The sequence below is a fragment of the Hemiscyllium ocellatum genome, chromosome 19 (assembly GCF_020745735.1).
Source record: "Hemiscyllium ocellatum isolate sHemOce1 chromosome 19, sHemOce1.pat.X.cur, whole genome shotgun sequence".
In the NCBI taxonomy this organism is placed as follows: domain Eukaryota; kingdom Metazoa; phylum Chordata; class Chondrichthyes; order Orectolobiformes; family Hemiscylliidae; genus Hemiscyllium; species Hemiscyllium ocellatum.
This window is the reverse complement of record NC_083419.1, coordinates 58683429-58702808: the sequence shown is the minus strand read 5'-3', so window position 1 is coordinate 58702808 and position 19380 is coordinate 58683429. Positions and strand designations below refer to the sequence as shown.

General features: G+C 41.9%; 1 protein-coding gene across 5 annotated transcripts in view; it reads right to left on the bottom strand.

Annotated features, from left to right (window-relative positions):
• The window catches only part of prickle1b (prickle homolog 1b), a 142834-nt gene that overhangs the window by 12361 nt on the left and 111093 nt on the right, over positions 1-19380 (bottom strand). For all 5 annotated transcript variants that reach the window (XM_060839959.1, XM_060839962.1, XM_060839961.1 and 2 more), the window contains exon 3: positions 8266-8379. In XM_060839959.1, coding sequence (XP_060695942.1) covers positions 8266-8379 — 114 coding nt within the window. The remainder of the gene's footprint in view (positions 1-8265; positions 8380-19380) is intronic.

Sequence of the window (19380 nt, the reverse complement as noted above, 5' to 3'; positions counted from 1 at the left end):
CCCCTTGTAGTTTCAAATATCCCTTCAGTTGTCTTTATGGTCTTATTTGTGAAGGTTTCAGCATGCATCTTAGCATCCACAATTCAAAGGTCTCTCTTTTCTTCCATAGATCTTTACTTGTTATCCAGGAATCCAAAGCTCACAGGTAAATACTTAGAATATAGCATTGTCGGACTATTTTTCTTGTTACGGGCTTGAGTTTTCTTATGTTAACATGTCCTTCATTTTCACAAAATTACTTTGACTGTCTTATCCCTTCTTCGAAGTGCTGTATCACAATTGCCATCTCTATTATCATTTGGTCTAAAAAAACACACAAACTTATTTGGTAATTGCAGTGTGACACAATCCATGTCAATGTTCACACTGGATTCTTCCCTTGTGTTCCTAACTACCACCATTCTTATATTTTTGCCATTCATACTCAACCCATATTCCAAATGTTTAGATTTTACTTGACCTATGCAACCTTGCAAGGCTTTTGTGTTTTTCATACCAGCATGTCAACAGCACACCATACGTTTGTTATGTTCTTGCCTCCAGTTTTACCAAGTGTGCGTTGTAGAAGGGTCTGAAAGTGTTGTGTTGAGGAGTTCTTAATGCTCAATACAATGATGTTGCGGGGCAGAGACTAAGACTGATTGTTGGGGTGTCGGTAATATTGCCTTACATACCAGTGTAACTTGTAGATTATTGCAGGATAGCAATTAGTTATGTCTTCTTTAAGTCAAAAGCCTCTTCTCATGAGACTGTCAGGTGGTTGCCCTCTACTTCATGAAGAACAAAGCACAATCCAACACAGGAACAGGCCCTTCAGCCCCTCCAAGCCTGTGCCGCCACATTTTGCCCTTCCATGCTAAAACGGTCTTCATTTACACCTCTATTGTATTGCTATTCATGTATTTGTCCAGGTGCTTCTTGAGTGCTGCGGCTATGTCTGCTTCCACCACCTCCTCTGGCAGTGCGTTCCACACACTCAGCACCCTTTGGGTGAAAAACTTGCCTCGCACATCTCTTTTAAACTTCTCCCTCTCGCAGCTTGAACTGGTGTCCCTGAGTAACTGACCCCTCCACCCTGGGAAAAAGCCTCGTACTGTCCACTCTATCCATGCCACTCACAATCTTAGAAATTTCTATCAGGTTGCCCCTCAACCTCCTACATTCCTGTGAAAACAAACCCACTCTATCCAACCTTACTTCATAGCTACAAATCCCCCATACCAGGCAACATCCTGGTAAACCTTTTCTGTACCTTCTCCAAAGCATCTACATCCTTCTGGTAGTATGGTGACCAGAACTGCATGCAATATTTCATGTGTAGGCTAACTACAGTTTTATAAAGCTGCAGCATATCTTGTCTACCCTTATATTCAATGCCCCTTCCAATAAAAGAAAGCATGCCTTTTTAAAAAATCTACCTGTGTTGCCACCTTCAGTGATCTGTGCACCTGCACTCACAGATCCCTCTGTATATTAATACTCCTAAGGGTTCTGCCATTTACTGTATAATTTCCACCTGTCCATCCAAAATGCATCACCTCACATCTGCCTGGATTATACTCCAACTGCCATTTTTCTGCCCATGTCTCCAACTCATCTACATCCTGCTGTATTCTCCTCACTAACTGCAACTCCACCAATCTTTATATTGTCTGAGAGTTTACTGGTTAGACCAACTATGTTTCCTTTCAAATCCTTTTGTAAATCATGAACAGCGGATGGCCATGGAAAAAGGACGTTGGCAGCAAATGTATTTTGCAAATATATCTAGTAAGGTAAAATCCATCTGTATCAGATGGATCTAATCCCACGATGAGCCGTGGTGTGGATTATGATGTGGCAGAAATAGTGCAGACACAGTTTACCTGCAGCCTACAAAACACTGGCAGCTGTGGAGATCTGAAGATTCCTTGGACCCAGCATTTAAAGAAGGCTGCTTAAAAATAGATAGGTAACAGCTGAAAGGGCTGACCATTTAGGAACCCTGCAGAAGAGGACCACATGGGGAGGTTCAAAAAGGCAAAATCTACATACGCTGGTCAAAAGCATATCAGGTCTGGTAACACATGAGTGTGAGCTAGGAATTCACTGCAGTTAGAACACTCCTGGCACCAAGGTAGTTACAGATTGTATCACACGCCACCAATCTGTAGAAGTTGTCCCGAATCTAGGTTCGCTTGAAGAGTGATTGGACACTATGTTCTGAGAGAGTAAGTCAAAATCCCTGCTGGATAAGGAAAACATTAGAACAAAGGATTACATTAGATTAGATTACTTACAGTGTGCAAACAGGCCCTTCGGCCCAACAAGTCCACACCGACCCGCCGAAGCGCAACCCACTCATACCCCTACATTTACCCCTTACCTAACACTACGGGCAATTTAGCATGGCCAATTCACCTGACCTGCACATCTTTGGAGTGTGGGAGGAAACCGGAGCACCCGGAGGAAACCCACGCAGACACGGGGAGAACGTGCAAACTCCACACAGTTCCCAGACTGAAATACTTGAGATGGAGCATTATTGCCATTGTGAACAGACATTATGAAGAATAACTACAATAAGGCAAATCAAGGGCCACAGAAATAACAGGAAACAAGATCACAGAATGATGAATATCACAAAGCCAGAACTACCGTGACAATAGGGCAAATTAGAAACTTCAGCAGACAAAGGATAATGAAAGAAGAAAGTTAGGAGCTGCACTAAAGGCAAGAGATCCATTAATTAAACCATGATAGCAGCTAGAAGCATTTGTTTAAACTGCATACAATAGGACTCATCCAGGGAAAATGGTTACATAGAATGGGATTCGTTATTCAAACCACAGGTAGTAAGATTAATTCAGTAAAACAGGTCAGGAAACAGGAATCATTATTAATGGGATTCATTCAGTGAAATTATGAAAAAGGAATCATCCATGTTAGGCTCAGAAATGCCGGAAAAGCCTCTAGTACAGCAGTGCTATGTGCTGGAATTAAAAGCAATTAAAGCAAGAGAAAGAAATCATCACACTAGGAAAACAAGGCAGCAGCAATAATGTTGCCAAGAAGGTTTAACTTCAGAGATGGTAAAAATCTAAGAAGGTTAAGTTTCAGAGATGGTACAAATAGAATACAGAATTGGTCATCGTTTTAAGACAGAGAATTGCTTCCAAGTTAGATACGAGGTTGTAAGATTGATAATATACAAGATTTTTCAGAACACAAGTGCACTTTTGTGTTTGATTGGGACAATAGTTAACATTGTTAAAGCTTACCAGAAAAGTAACATGTTTTTGATCAAGTTCTGCAAACCTTTGGCAATTAATGTAACCTAAGCACAAATGAAATTCTTGAAAGAGTGAGATTTAAGAGAAGAATTCAGCATTAAGGGGAATCTATAGATAATTTCTTTAAATGATGACACAGATTAGTGGTAAGTATGACTATGGAACATGAAAACCAGAATGCCTAAGAGACAGAATTGATATTGGAATTGCATCTTTGTCAGATTTATTATCAGCAAAAGAAGTTATTTCAAATAGTGAGTGAAGCAGAAGTACAGGAACGGCGCAAATCAATCCTGACATGCGAAGGTCAAACTTAAGAGTCAGCAAAATCCATTCAGTTCTTAATAGATAAAACCCCTAAATACACAGACAAGGTGCCCGTTCAGAAACGAGGACAGACACTAGATATAAAAATAAAAATAAATTTCATAACTGGGAAACCCCATACTCAAAAAGAAGTGCCCAGCTATTAAAAAATGCTATATCTGTAAATCAATAGACCACTTTCAGAAAATGTGATGAAGCAGGACACAGTTCTAGAGCAAACAAAGATGACTAAAAGTTACTCCAATAACAAAATTTATAAGACTGAACAACCAACACTAAATGAAAAGACAAAAGGTACTTGAGGAGAAATAAATGATCCTGCCCTATTATTATTTTGGCAAGTAAAGATTTATATCAATAGGCATCTCACAACTGTTTAGCTTGATACAGAAGCGTGGGTCACTATACAAAGATTGTACCTTGATTGGAGAAACATTTCTATAGCCTGGAGCAGTGCAACTACATTGTCCAGGAAGCACTTAAGATTAAATCTATGCTACAAGCAATCTTGCAACATATTGGGTGTCAAGTACAAATACTGCACAATCAACAATTTCCACTCTTGAACAGGAATACATCTTTGAACTGAATCTTAAACTAGAAAGAGTGCAGAAAACATTTAATGGGATGCTACCTGGACTGGAAGGTTTGAGTTATAAGGAGAGGCTAGACTGGCTGTGACTTTTTTCCCTGGAGCATAGGAGACCGAGGGGTGATATTGTAACGGTCTATAAAACCATGACAGGCATACATAAGTAGATAGCCAACAGCTTTTCCTCATGGTAGGGGAGTCTAAAACTATGAGGCATAGGTTTAATGTGGGAGGGAAGAGATACAAGGTCCAGGTGGTGAGTATCTGGGATGGGCTGCCAGAGGTAGTGGTGGAGGCAAGAACAATTTTGTCATTGAAGAAAAATTTGGACAGGTACAAGGATGGGATAGGTATGGAGGGACATGGACCAACCGTAGGCAAATGGGACTAGATTAATTGTGAAAACTGGGTAGCATGGATAAGTTGGTCCAAAGGACTTGTTTCAACGTTGTAAACCTCTATGACTCTAATTGACAAAAGGAGTCAAATTAAGTAAATTCAAGAAACTACCAGTCATGAAACAATGGGTCACTAAAAAATCAGTGGAACATTTCATGGGCTTCCTAGACTCACAGCAGAATTCAAACAGAAGATAGAATCCATTCAGATTATTTACGTTAACGCAAGAAATTTGTTCAGTATGGTCAAAAGGTGGAAACCTGCAACCAAGTAGGCCCGGAAAAATGGTTCCCACTTTTATTTTCACTGGAGAGTTCAGCCTGCAAAAATCCATAAAGATTTTCACAAAAACCTAAGGGTTGAGATAGTTAATGAGCACTATACCCCAGTTGGGTCAGTTCACGAATCCACATCTAATGTAACTCAGATGCAACACGGCTTGGTGAACAGATAGTGATAGCAGACTCAATCCTGACATCAGTTGCAAAAAAAAAACAAGGTCAAGCAACATTCGTACTGGTGACAAGATCATGCACAACCAAGCAAATGAACGCTTTGGTTTCACGTGTAATAGACAGTTCAAAATAAAAATTCACCTCATTTCGAAACAGGCTTGCCAACAGATTGGGAATAAAAATCTGCTCACACATTTTGAGAGTATGGGTGCAATTCCAATTCCATGGAGGCCACTACTGAGGTGAGGTGACCACTGCCCCGAGGAAACTGCCTGGCTTAGAGGTTCAGGATTATCTAGCCTCTAGCTTTTAACTTTTCTCTCCTGCAGCCAAAACATGGAGCAAAGGCACGCTTTTCATGAATGTACTAGAGTGTGACTCTGAATTGTAAACTACGAAATGTACATAAAGGTCTGCAGGTGACTCTCAAATTTTGTGTGTTAAAGTGCTCCAATTCCACTTGGCACTCTCAACTGAACTACTGGCAGGACGAAGAGGGCTCAATGGGGTCATCTCCAACATTCCATACTGGTGGTCAATCAAGATAAGTCCTTCAGCAATTCAATCCGTTTATTGTTAAACTCCCTTGTTCACCTTCTAGTCGTGAAAGCCTGGTGTGGGAGTTAACTGCTGCAGAGATTCCAGCTTCAATCCCCAGTCTGTGGTAAGTCAACTGTTCCCAGATGGTTTATTGCAGAGGCACTACAATTGGCCTCAGCGTCCTGGGCTGGAAAGGAAAACCACACTAAGCAGGGTTCTAATTCTGACCCGTATGCTGTGGACATCTGGTGAAGTGTGGTCCAGGAATGCCGGGAGTAGGTTTGACTCTAATTTCTTCCAAAACAGTCCACAAACCTGCCAACCAACATTGCCTAATTTCACACAGGAGGTGTGGCCCAGTTACACACAGGAAACAAGGGCATTGGAATCACATGACAGCACAAGACTAGAGGAAATGCTTAAAGAGTTGTGATTGGAGTCAAGAGTGTGGTGCTGAAAAAGCACAGCAGGTAAGGCAGCATCTGAGGAGCAAAAGCCCTCCATCAGGAATGCACTGCTGATAAAGGGCTTTTGCCCGAAACATTGACTCTCCTGCTCCTTGGATGCTGCCCGACCTGCTGTGCTTTTCCAGCAACACACTCTCGACTCTGATCTCCAGCATCTGCAGTCCTCACTTTCGCCGAGTTATAAGTTTGCTATAGCAGAAATAGGAATGTACAATTCCAATTGTGAAAAATTGACACTCTTATTTTTGAAATAAAAGTTGCTATTATTAGAGGGTTTCATAGAATCCCAAGTTGGAAGCAGGCCATTTGGCCCATTGAATCCGCACCAATCTTCTGAAGAGCATCGCACCAAGACCCACCCTATCCTGCAACCCTGCACCTCCCATGGCTAATCCACCTAACCTATACATCCCTGGACACTATAAGACCATAAGACATAGGAGGGGAAATAAGGCCATTCGGTCCATCGAGTCCACTCCGCCATTCTCTGATGGGCATTTCAACTCCACTTACCAGCGTTCTCCCCGTAGCCCTTAATTCCTTGTGACATCAAGAATCTATCAATCTCTGCCCTGAAGACATTTAGCGTCCCGGCCTCCACTGCACTCCGTGGCAATGAATTCCACAGGCCCACCACCCTCTGGCTGAAGAAATGTCTCCGCATTTCTGTTCTGAATTGACCCCCTCTAATTCTAAGGCTGTGTTCACTAGGGGCAAGTAGCACGGCCAATCCACCTAACCTGCACATCTTTAGATTGTGGGAGGAAACCGGAGCACCTGGAGGAAACCCACACACACGGGGAGAATGTGCTAACTCCATACAGTCACCCGAGGCTGGAATGGAACCCCCGTCCCTAGTGCTATGAGGCAGCAGTGCTACCCACTGAGCCACCGTGCTCCCACTTTCATTTGTGCTAAGTATTTCAACCTCGCAAGAAAATATCCTCTGATCACAACTCTCACTCAAATCATTCTTTAAATGGAGACTGTGGACAGGGAGGAGATCTTTCCACTATTGTTCACATCACTAACACAAAAGTATCTAGTGGAAAGCCTACCTCATCTGTACTTTACGATTAATTGTGTGTTTTTATAGTTCCATACACAAAAGGCATGTTGTGACAATTCTTCCAAAATTTATACAGTATGAACAATACTAAGGTGCTTCTTACACTTAGCAGATCAGGTTACTAATGCCTACTTAGAAATTCTCGGTGGATTGAATGGAGAATTTATGCCCTGATCTTAATCCAACAGCAGCTTCTGATTAAAGGGAGATGTGAGGTGTGAATGCCCTTTTCAGAATATTAGCTGGGACAACAGGCAGCTAGACAAGAACTGGACTTTTAAAAAAAAGGCAAAAGAGCTCCAACCAAATGACTCTTAAATGATTTAAAGAAGATGGACTTTAAATAGAAAGGGATAATTGTTAGCAGCCCTTTACAACTTAAACCCCTGGCCAGAAAGCACATATCTGTTTTACTACAAAGCCTTTTGTAATTGTGAATTGCAAGCTGGATTAAAACATGAGCCCCAGCTTATTTATTCAAGAAAGGGCACTCCTTTCTGACAACATGTTCACAGGAACACAATGCCTCCTTCAAGTCCCAGAATTTCTCTGCTGCAGTGCAGTCTGTCTGCCCCTCCATGCCTGTAATAATGTTTGGAATTTTAAGCACATGAGAACAGTTACAACATGACAGCAAACAGCATAAAAGTGGTAGTGGTAAGAAAGTGAGGCGAAATACAACAAATGTAAATGAGAGGAAGGGAATGCTCTCTAGTAAAAGCACAAGGAATGTTTGCTTCAGGACAAATAGATAAATAATTCAAAGTTTACTGACACACTGGTTGTGGGTTGGAGACTAAATACCATTCCTGTGACAACTTTAAACACTTTACATAAAATTCTGGTTAAATCAATGAGAGGTAAAAAGAGGAGAGAAAGCGATTTTATTCCTTATCAATCTCTGAGTGCCAAATACAGAGGAACCTTGATTATCCAAACAGTGATTATCCGTATTTCAGATTATCCGGACAAGATCACGAGGCCCCGACGCGTGGCTAAACTGTGTTATCCGGCACGCAGTTATCCGAACATTCGATTATCCGAACCAAAATCTCCCCGCCTGTGCTGTTTGGATAATCGAGGTTCCTCTCTATATGGTATGCACAATTAAAGCTTGTGTCTTTTTAAACATGAGTTTTATTACCTCATTATCATGGGGTGGTAGCTGGTACAGGAGCTGCTTAATTCTGTGCTTTTCTCCAGGACTGTTGACATAAGGGATCTTGTCTTCTGGCAGGCATGAAAAATATAGCTGTACCTGTATTTGGGGTCAAAGAGAATGAATAAACACACAACTCAAAGTTTACAAAGTCAGCCAAGCAGAAATGCTCTTATAGTTAATTATCATCACATTAGTTACAGATTTTGTCTGTCGGTTGCTTATGAAACACTGCGCTTTCAAATGCACCTAGTTATTGATTTTTTTTGTAAAACAGAGATTTATGATTTCTGGGATTGATGTGATGTTACGCGGAACAGGAGTCTGACAGGATTTACGTTCCATTGACCATAACAAGGTTCAGAGATCATTAAAAATCAGAGAAATTGGATTGCTTCAAATATGACCCGTGCCAGAGAGCTGCCATTCTGGAATGTGATATGTGGCAACAATTAACGCATCATAAATTATGATGGTTAACGTGGTTGCTACCCTTCCCTACCGCTCATCGCTGCTGCACTGAACAGCTTCGGAAAATTCCACATTTCTGTCAGCAATTACCCAAGTTAATGTGTGAAGTTGCCCAGGAAACAAAAACACTAGGCACAAATCCCAAACTTTGTCCCGTGGGTTGAGTAGACTTGAAAGAGAAGAGTGTGTTCAATTTTCTGATCTCCCACAGGCAAAACTCATCCAAGCAAGTTGACTTCATTGCTTCCATATGTGCTGCTGGGATGTAACTAAAGGAAATTTCTTCCAGCTTTGGGTTCCCGCCATCATTTTACGAGATGCCAGGTTCAGTGACTGTACAGTTTCTAATTTGTTACAGTAAAGCATCTGGCATGGAGCTATTCCAATCAAAGGTAATGGCTGGAAATTGGAAAAACAACCTTTTGCAGGTTTAATGAGAGCATAATCTTGAAAGGGAGCTCTACAGTTCAACACCTCCCAACTGGGGGCCTCCTGCACCAGAAAATTCAGGAGATACCTCCTACGCAGAATCAGAAATCAGCAGAAGTTACTTTAAACAGGCAGAGAGTGCTACGATTAGTTTCCCGGTAGTTTTAAAATGGGAGAGTTTTGATTCTGACAAAAATACTCTGGAGACATTTTGTGTAAAGACTGACTATGTCAGGTGTGCATTTTCACAGAGGTTAATGAGAATATTGTTTTATATTAGGGAATTTCTTCTCCCCCAATTTTGTTACATTTAATTCCAAAGTGAAACCTTTTCTTAAAAGAATTTCACACACACACACACACACACACACACACCTTGTTTAGCCTCTGCATTTAATGGAAGTGATCTAATATGAGACCATTGATTTCACCCCCATTTAATAGACATCAGCTGTACTAATAGAAATTGTGATGTTCATGGAAGGAAGACAGTCTGTACAGAAGTACAGGGAGAGCTGGATAACAGATGAGACTGGACTCATGGACATGAGGGAATAGCACTGATTTATACAAGGTTGGCAAGGAATCTTTTCATTGGAAAAAAATTATACCTCAAAATACTGTTAAAACTGAATCTGGATCTGTATTATCAAATCCACCCAAAGAAAGAATGTAACCAAGATTTTAAAAAGACACTTCATAGACATTACATACATGGAACACAAGAACAGGAAATGACTAAAGGGTCCTATGAGCCCGCTAGGACACTCAAAGTAACATGGCTAATCTTCTAAATCAACTCCACCTCACTTAAAAGATGTGCCGAATGTGGTTGGGTTACCTGAGGAGAGGCAATCTCATGCAGACTACCTCTCTGCCCTTTTCTTATGAAAGAGGAGAGCTCCACGTCTCTGATAGGAGATTCCCATCAGGGCTGCTTCATATTTGCCATTCTCTCCTGGTGCAGAACTGTCAGGGAATGCAAACTGGGATGGGGGGGATTTGGAGAGTGAAACTTACTGGATCCTGTAGAGAAACAGGGATGTAAAGGGTCTGGGTGTGGGTGTGTGGGTGTGAGTGAGTGAGTGAGTGTGAGAGAGAGAGAGAGAGAGAGATGGAATGTGTAGTTGTGAGAACTAAGTATGAAATTAAATGACTTGTTACTTGGGAGTTAGACTTTACATTAATTAGTCTTCGTTTTCCTCAGTAACTTTTTACTTCATTCCATCGGAATCTCAAATGGATCTTTCGGAAGGCTACATACATAGGGTAATTGCACAGGACAATCTTTGATTCCCAGTCTGCTACGATGGACATTTTCACAGGGTCTCCATGTGCCACTCTGATCTAAATTGGAATAACAACTGGCCATTGGAAAATGTGGGTCACAGTTTAACAACTTTAAACATAAAATTGCTTCCTATAGAAATCAATGTTAAAGCAGGCGTCGGGATCTTTGTGACCATTCTCTTCATGGGATGCTAGCAAATTACCTCATCCAATTGATCAAAGCCATCTTCCCACAAGATAGGTGAAGACCTTACTTTTTGGAAATAACGGCGCAGTGGCTCAGTGGTTAGCACTGCTGCCTCACAACACCAGGGAAAAAAGTGAGGACTGCAGATGCTGGAGATCAGAGCTGAAAACGTGTTGTTGGAAAAGCGCAGCAGGTCAGGCAGCATCCAAGGAGCAGGAAAGTTGACGTTTCTGGCAAGAACCCTTCTTCAGGAATGCTGCGCTTTTCCAGCAACACATTTTCAGCTCACAGCACCAGGGATCCAGGTTTGATTCTAGCCTCGGGCGACAGTCTGAGTGGAATTTGCACATTCTCCCTGTGTCTGTGTGGGTTTCCTTCGGGTGCTCCGGTTTCCTCCCACAATCCAAAGATGTGCAGATTAGGTGAATTGGCCATGCTAAATTGCCCGTAGTGTTAGCTGCATTAGTCAGAGGGAAATGAGTCTGGGTGGGTTACTCATCAGAGGGTTGGTGTGGACTTGTTGGGCTGAAGGGCCTGTTTCCACACTGTAGGGAATCTAACCTAATGACAGCTTTGTGAAATTCTCCTTTGACACTGACACACTTGTGTTGGAGTCATTTGTGGGGGATATTGTGGCTCAAGGCCAGAACTTTGTTTCATATTAATCTGTAATATTGCTGATGTCCTTAAGGATATTGTAGCCATGCCCAAAATTCCCTGAATTGATGATGGTGCATTCTCATCAGTGACAACCTTGAGTTGGGAGAGGGTATGGTGTAGGTGGTAAGTCTTATATTGCTCCTCCATGACTGAATTGCATCAGTTGCTCAATGATTCACAGACAGAATCAATGAAGCCGTGGTGGGTGGCAGACGAAGAAATTATCAAGGTTAATGACATGGGCAATTATCCAAGATGGTTAATGTCTCCAAAGGTGAAATTATCTTTAGCACAAAATGCTCTCCAGGCAAGGGTGGCATGCAGAGGCAATCATTCTTGAAGGCGTATTCTCCTCATCCACACTTTAAATGAAGGCCAATTGCTGTCCTGAGGTTCATGGGAATAACCTGTCAATGCCTGCCCCTTCTCTGAATGGTAAACCATTAATCATTTAACCTAAAAGTTTTATTGTAGTCCAGGGTCAGGATCTTTGGCAACTTTAAATTCGGGCAGCATATTATAAGGCACGTTCGCTGCGACATACATTTCCAGAAAAGCCCTGTCTGATCAGCACTAAAAAAAATGTTGCTTCACTGAGTAATCTCTTTTATTGACTCTGGGTGACTCAGTCCACAGGGCAAGGAATTTATTAGCTGCTTTTGCATCCCCAGAATTTTCTTCCATGGTGTAGAGATAGGAATGCCTCTTGAACCATGCACGACTGGTTGTGAACTTTCCCGCCCCACGCAAATCTGCGGACAGGCTACTGGACCTGTGCTGGATGACCAAAATAAAAAGGCACCTTGTCTTCAAGCCCAGAAGTCAAAAGTCCTTCTGTGTTCTTAGAGTCATAGAGACTCTTATGGAGACTCTTCTTTATGGAAACAGATCCTTCAGTTCAACTCGTCAATGCCGAAGAGAGATCCTAAATTAGCCCAACCCCATTTGCCAGCATTTGGCCCATATCCCTCTAAACCCTTCCTAGTCATGTACCCATCCAGATGCCTTTTAAATGTTGTAATTGTATCAGCCTCCACTAGGAGGCAGCTCATTCCATACACGCATCACCTTCTGCATGAGAAAGTTGTCCCTCCCTCAGGTCCCTTTTAAATCTTTCCCCTCTCACCTGAAACCTGTGCTCTCTAGCTTTGGACTCCCCTACCTGAAAGAAAATACTTTTGGCCATTCATCCTATCTTCATTATGCTGCTTTCAAACCATCGCACTCTGAAAGCACTCAAAGACGAACCTTTGCACTTTGAGTGAAATCACTGATAAAATCATTGTTCTTACTCACGTAGGTGGTAGAACTCCATCATCAAGATATTTTAATACATCCAGTTTCGTGGCTTGGCTGATAGTTTGTGTTTTCTTTTGGAGTAGGCTCACTATCACCACTTGCTGAAAATTACTTTTTTTAAAAAGATTAGGTTAGATTACTTACAGTGTGGAAACAGGCCCTTCAGCCCAATAAGTCCACACCGACCCACTATAATACACCCACCCAGACCCATTCCCCTACATTTACCTCTGCACCTAACACTATGGGCAATTTAACATGGCCAATTCACCTAACTTGCACATTTTTGGACTGTGGGAGGAAACCAGAGCACCCGGAGGAAACCCACGCAGACACGGAGAGAATGTGCAAACTCCACACAGTTGCCTGAGGCTGGAATTGAACATGGGTCTCTGGCGCTGTGAGGCAGCAGTGCTAACCACCAGCAGTGCTAATCTGTGCCTCTTGTTTACTTTCACACTCTCCTTTTCATACACATCTGTCACACATGTCTCTCTCGCTCACTCTCCAATTCTTTTCAGTTCAGTCTCTCATCTCTCACTCCTGTCCCTCTCTTTACCCTTTTCAACTTGCTCCGCACCAACTACAATTGAATGGAATGGGAGCTTCCATCAATTGGGACAATATATCCAGAACAAAATGGTATCACACTATCTATAAATCATAGCAATTATGTTTTTAAGGGTACGTTTCACAAATCTTCACATTTTTGAACAAAAACATAGCAACAACTTGCTCCCTTTATTTGTGCTAATTTTCTTCACCGTGTACACTATATATAATATCTGAGAACAAAGGTTCCACTTCCATACCAAAAGGGAAAACTCTACCTATATGTGGCAAGGTTGCAATTGGTAGAACATTACGAAGCTCGTTACAATCCTCTGACTTCCCTATTCAACCTGAAAATACAGAAAACCCCTGTGGGATTGGCAGGTCTGAGATTTAAATATATTAAGTGATGGTTAAGGGCATCTATAACTCTGGTTACTGTCCAAATCTTTCTGCACTTGTTTCCTGACCTTCCTCAAACTCTCCAGGTAGAAAAGAAGATCCTCCCAAGATAGCCCAGAGGTGCCAGGTCCCTCTAGTTCCCCAATGCCGAGGATCTCCAATCATGCAGATGTTGCAGCCAAGATGGCGACTCTGAGTTTGGCCAAATGCTCTCCGCATGCTTCAACCCTCTGGCCAGAAATGTCCCAAATCTTCCAGGCCAACAGATGAGGCATTGGTCATTTCTGAGAAGCATTCTAGAAAGCAAACAGATGTCCAAAATTCTTCAACGCTCAGGCTCTTGAGTGTAGGCAGAACCTAGCACTTTAGTGAGGGGATCATGGAGTCTAAAGTTACTGTAAAGGCCTCCTTATGGCTAACATGTGCGTGTGACACCATTTAGGAGTGCACATTTCTCTGGACTGTGTCTTACAAGGGACCCTGTACTCATTTATGGGTGCATCATATCCAATACTCAACCACTATCCAAACTCCGCCTCATAAGGCATTGTTCTGATGAGAGAAAAGGAAGTTTTTAGTGCATACTCTGTCACTTTGGATGTTGGAAGTAAAGTCCATTTAAGCTTTACATGCCCATTGAGCAATGTATATGAATTGATAGACATTGAAGGCTGAACACTGATAGGATGGTCAAAAGGATGTGTTTCGGGATAACTCTCAAACAGATAATGGCCATAGCAGCACAATGTACACAGCTTGTGAATACACAGTTGGGAGTCAACCTCCAGAACCTAACTTTCCTTAGTGCCATTTGATGTTAGTAGCATTCATTCTGACAGGGTTCTTTCCCTGAATCCATACAATTTTTGTCTTTCATGAATGTGGGAGCAGCAGATGTTGTAAAGCATCCAAACAGTTGCTAGCGGTAGATTTGCTTGCACAACAAGAAAGGGTGGAGCTGGTTGCTGCCGTAGAGCATACCAAGAGCCATTGGTGAATGAAGGTGAACACGAGAGGCCTGGAGAAACAACTGGGTGAGCCTGATCTGCCAGGTAACCACTCAAGACTTCCAAGTTAGAAAATGGCACCATCTCATTTGTGGCCAGTGTCTGGGAGAATCGTGAATGAAAAACAAATAAGGCAAGTTTAAGCTAAGGGCGAGACGCAAATACATGGAAAGGTGGTCCTTACCACCTATTAGCAAGATTCTCTTCAGACTATTGAAACCATATGGGGAAATCTGACGTTTATTTTCTTAACATTGAGAATTCCATTTATGCAATATTATTCCAAATTTCTCACATTTATCCACTCTGCTGAAGACAAAGGAAATTCCACCTCGTGCGTTCAATAGCTTTATTACACCTGTGTACTGAGTCATGTGACCTCTCTGGAAGTATCATAAACTCAGCATCTCGAATGGAGTAGTTTATGTTCCTTGTAAATACAAGGTCCTTCACTGCTCTTTCCAAAACGCCTGAAATATATATTTCTAGTCAATAATATTGTAAATTATTTGTTTCATTGTTAAATTTATTAAATTCATATTTCATCTTCATCACACTACCCAGAATGACTTCATATCTCAATCTTTGAAACTAATGTTATCACTCACTATTTCACTAATGTCATCCTTAACAAATCCACCACATTTCAAAATATCAAATAACCATTCATCTTCAGTTTCCAGTCTTTGTCACCTCATAGCCATGCCTCTGTAGTGGCTGTGAAATCATACGCATTTATTTCTATTCGTGCCGATAATTCATCAGTTTTGATATGAATGTCGTGTACATTCTGATTCACTATTTTTACAAACTCTGTTCTCACTGACTGGCACACACTTACTTCTGAATATTCTGTCACTTCCTGCTATGGTCTGATTATCATTAGCTGCTGCCTGACCTGCTGTGCTTTTCCAGCACCACTATAACTCTGGTTTCCAGCATCTGCAACCCTTGTTTTTACCTGTTTTGATACTACAATCCACTGCCTTATACTTTCCTCTTAATTTACCACATCCACCCTCATGTCTTAAGTTCCCAACCAGAACACCAGTACTATTTATAGCCGATTCCATGGTACCTCGAGTTCTACTTGTACAACTCACAAGAACATGGTCCCCGCAGAGTTTAGGTGAAGACCATCCCAGTAGTGCAGCTCTCACTTTTCCGAGTGCACATGTCAAATCCCCATGAATTGAAACCCACCCACATCAATCTTTCAGCCACACATACAACTCCCCTTTCTTAATTACCATGTGGCAATTTTTTTCATAGATCAAGTAGTAATCCTTTGTCATTCTGGTTTGTAATTTAGCCCCTAGGTAGCCATGCATCCCAAGGAGAATGTCTTTCCTAATCCTTTCTCTGTCACTTGGCAGCTACATGGATGACTGTAACTGGACACCCTCCCTCCCATTTCAAATTCCTCTCAAACCCCGAGATGTACCTGTGTGTGTGACCCTCTTCCTAACCAAAGAGCCATTCATCTGAACCCCACACGTGACTCATCGTTCACTTTCATCTTCCCATTTTTCACAAAGCTTTGATTCATACACATTGCGAGTAAATGTGACAGATAACGTAGTGCTAAGCATCCTTTTGCAACAACAAATTATTTTTCTTTTCTTCTTACTCGTATGGGGTGCAACCCTGTGGCTTTAACAAAGCTAGAGGCAATCTCCTCAGTTCCCTGCTCAGACATCGTCAGAGAAAAGGGAGGGAATGGTTGACCCTGTACAGGGATAGAATCATTGTGGGATCTGAGAGGAATACAAAGGCAAGAATGGTAATGCTTTGAACAGAGGCCTGACTTCCTTAACCCACCTACAGCTACCTTTACATGGCATTTTTGCATTTCCCTGTTTACCAAGAGTTGGAATACAGGGAAGTACAGGGTGTGTACTTCAGTGTGGTGCTGACTGACCAATATGAGGCTATTTTCAACCTGCAGAAGTTGCCAATCTGAGCATGCAGATCATCGCAGAAGGCAGATATGCATTCAGCTGCCACCTCGCCTGATGTTCCATGCAGGAGACTAGTCTTGCCATGGATGCAGACACAAATCCAATGAGGCCTAGCATTCATTCGAGAAATGGGCTCCTCCCGTTTCTCTGCAGCCTTTGGAAAGGCTGACACAGCCTCCCGCACTTTCTCTTGCTACTTGAGGATAGTCCACTTTGTAAAGATCACCATGGCTTCAAAATTAAGCTAAGCAGAGCATGGAAAGTTCTGTGCTCTCCAACAGGAACTCTCCACCACTGCTCCTGCTCCCAACACATGCTCCTGCTCATTTGTTACATGTACCTTACTGTCTAACACCCAATCTCCCTCTATCTGGGCTGACTGAGGGCACGCATGGTTAGTGATGACTTTTCATCAGAGGCACTGACCCAAGAAGATTCTTCATCTGCATCACCCACTGCTGTCCAAGTCCCTTTAAATAATTGATCTGGATTGTCATCACGCTTCCCACTGCAGAGCGATCTAACAGTTAAAAATTCAGCCTTCAGATCTTCATCAGTGCTACTTGTGAAGGGGTGACATGGTGGCTCAGTGGTTAGCACTGTTGCCTCACAGTACCTGGAACCCAGGTTCGATTCCAGCCTTAGGCAACTGTGTATAATTTGCATATTCTCCCTGTGTCTGGGTGGGTTTCCTCCCACTGTCCAAAAATGTGCAGGTGAGGTAGATTAGCCATGGGAATGCGAGCTTACTGGGATAGGATAGAGGGGGTTAGGTCTGGGTGGGGTGCTGTTCGGAGGGTCGTTGTGGACTTGATGGGCCAAATGGCCTGATTCCACAATGTCAGGATTCTATGATTCATGACTGCAAACTCAATTCTGCTCTTTTGAGCACCAGTAAATTAACTGGACCCTGCCAGATTACCCAAATAAAATGAAGCAGATAATTTGGTGTTTACACCTAGCGTACTCAATTGCTAACATTTAGATTTTGAAAACCTTACGCAAGCTCTTTGATCTGCCCGAGAGTGGGGGAGAAATGTCACTCTCCTCCTTAAACAGTACTGTTTGTAGTTTGTGAATTAGATAAAGTCTTCTTGCAACACAGTTAACTGAAAAGTAACCATAAAATCCATGCTGAAACCTTCAATAGGTGATTGAAACCTGATAGCGAAACTGAGATAACCTCTGACAATATCATTGTTGACATTTCGTGGCAACAGTTTTGAGCTTGCCAATGGAAATCAACTAATCACAAAACACTTCAAAAACTAACAAACCTGCTGAAAAGCAGCTAACTTCATTGTTGACCTACCAAATAAAAATCTTTGACACACGTGCCCAATCTTTAGGTGCTGTTCTGTTCTGCAATGAGTTGTTATCACTGCTCGTGTGTTTGGTTAAGATTTCTTAAAGAAGCTTAGTTAAACTAAGTGAACCCTTCTGCTGCCAGGGGTACATCAATCTCACTTGTGTGTTTAGGTCTTTATAAGATCACATTTCTTTGACAGTAACACATTTTTTTCTCCCCTCCAAGCAGCTTATTAAATGTCAATTGTACAGTGTGACTTTGTTTAATTAAACGACAAGGTAAATGTCTGAAAGGCTCATTGTGTACTTTTTAAGATGGGGTACGCCAACATGTGTGGTTCGTAACCTGTCAGTTTGTAAAACAATGTAAAACAATCATGCATTTTCAAAAGCAGAAAACCATCAAACCAGCTGCACCTGTAGAAGGCATCACAAATTCAACAGTGCCTCATTCTTCAAAGTTCACGCTCGATTATTGGACAATAAATTACCTTCAGAAAACGTTAAATGCACGTGGTGCTGTTCAGTGTGCCACAACACCCAGTCTTTTCACAAGGCATCTACTTGAGCATTACTTTTAACAGAAGTCATTTGTTCCATAGAGCTTAAGGGAAAACCAATGGGATTTGTTTTTGAAGTGCCAGTTTCCAGGAGAAGAAATGATGAGTATCTCACTGGGTACAAATACTATCCTCTTGTTTATTCAATAGGTTGTAAAGATGTATTTTCCAACATCATACTTTTAGCCCAGCCATTGTGAAACAGCAGTGATGAAAAATCCCAAGACACACCGAACCTCTGAACAGCATCCCACCCAGACCCACCCTGTCCTCCTAACCCTGCATTTCCTAGGCTAACCCACCTAGCCTGCACATCTTTGGTCTGTGGGAGGAAACCCATGCAGACACGGGGAGAATATGCAAACCCCACACAGACTCTGACCCAAGGCTGAATTGAAGTTGGGTCCCTGGTGCTGTGAGGCAGCAGTGCTAACCACCGTGCCACCCTTACATGGAATAAAACAATCACCATTCTTTACCATTTAAACAGTGGACAGAGTATGATAGTGCTTTAAAAGTGCAATCAAAGCTATTATTTTGAAAGATTATTTTCTTGGGCCTTTTACAGAAATGTATCAAGCTAAATGTTAGAACACACTTTCCAAGAGAGAATTCAGCTATTGTTCTTAATTATGGCAAATTGTCAGGCATTAAAAATGCAGAATAATGAAATGTTGATGATAATTACAATTCTTTTCACACTTTAGATTTTAAAAAAAGATTTAAAACAAATAAGTTGTTGACCGTGGTTTGATTATCTTTTGTGTTACAGTGTTGATACTTTCTATTTGTATTCATAGCTCTCCACTCATTGAACCTTTTGCCTGTTCCTTGTTTAAGCCATTGAATAGAAGATCGATCATCAACATGGCCTTATGTTGGGAAAATAAATAACTTGATATTGAGCTCTCTCCCATCAGACAAAATAGAATAACAATGGTAGGTGGGGACGCATACGCTCTCGAGTTTAGCCA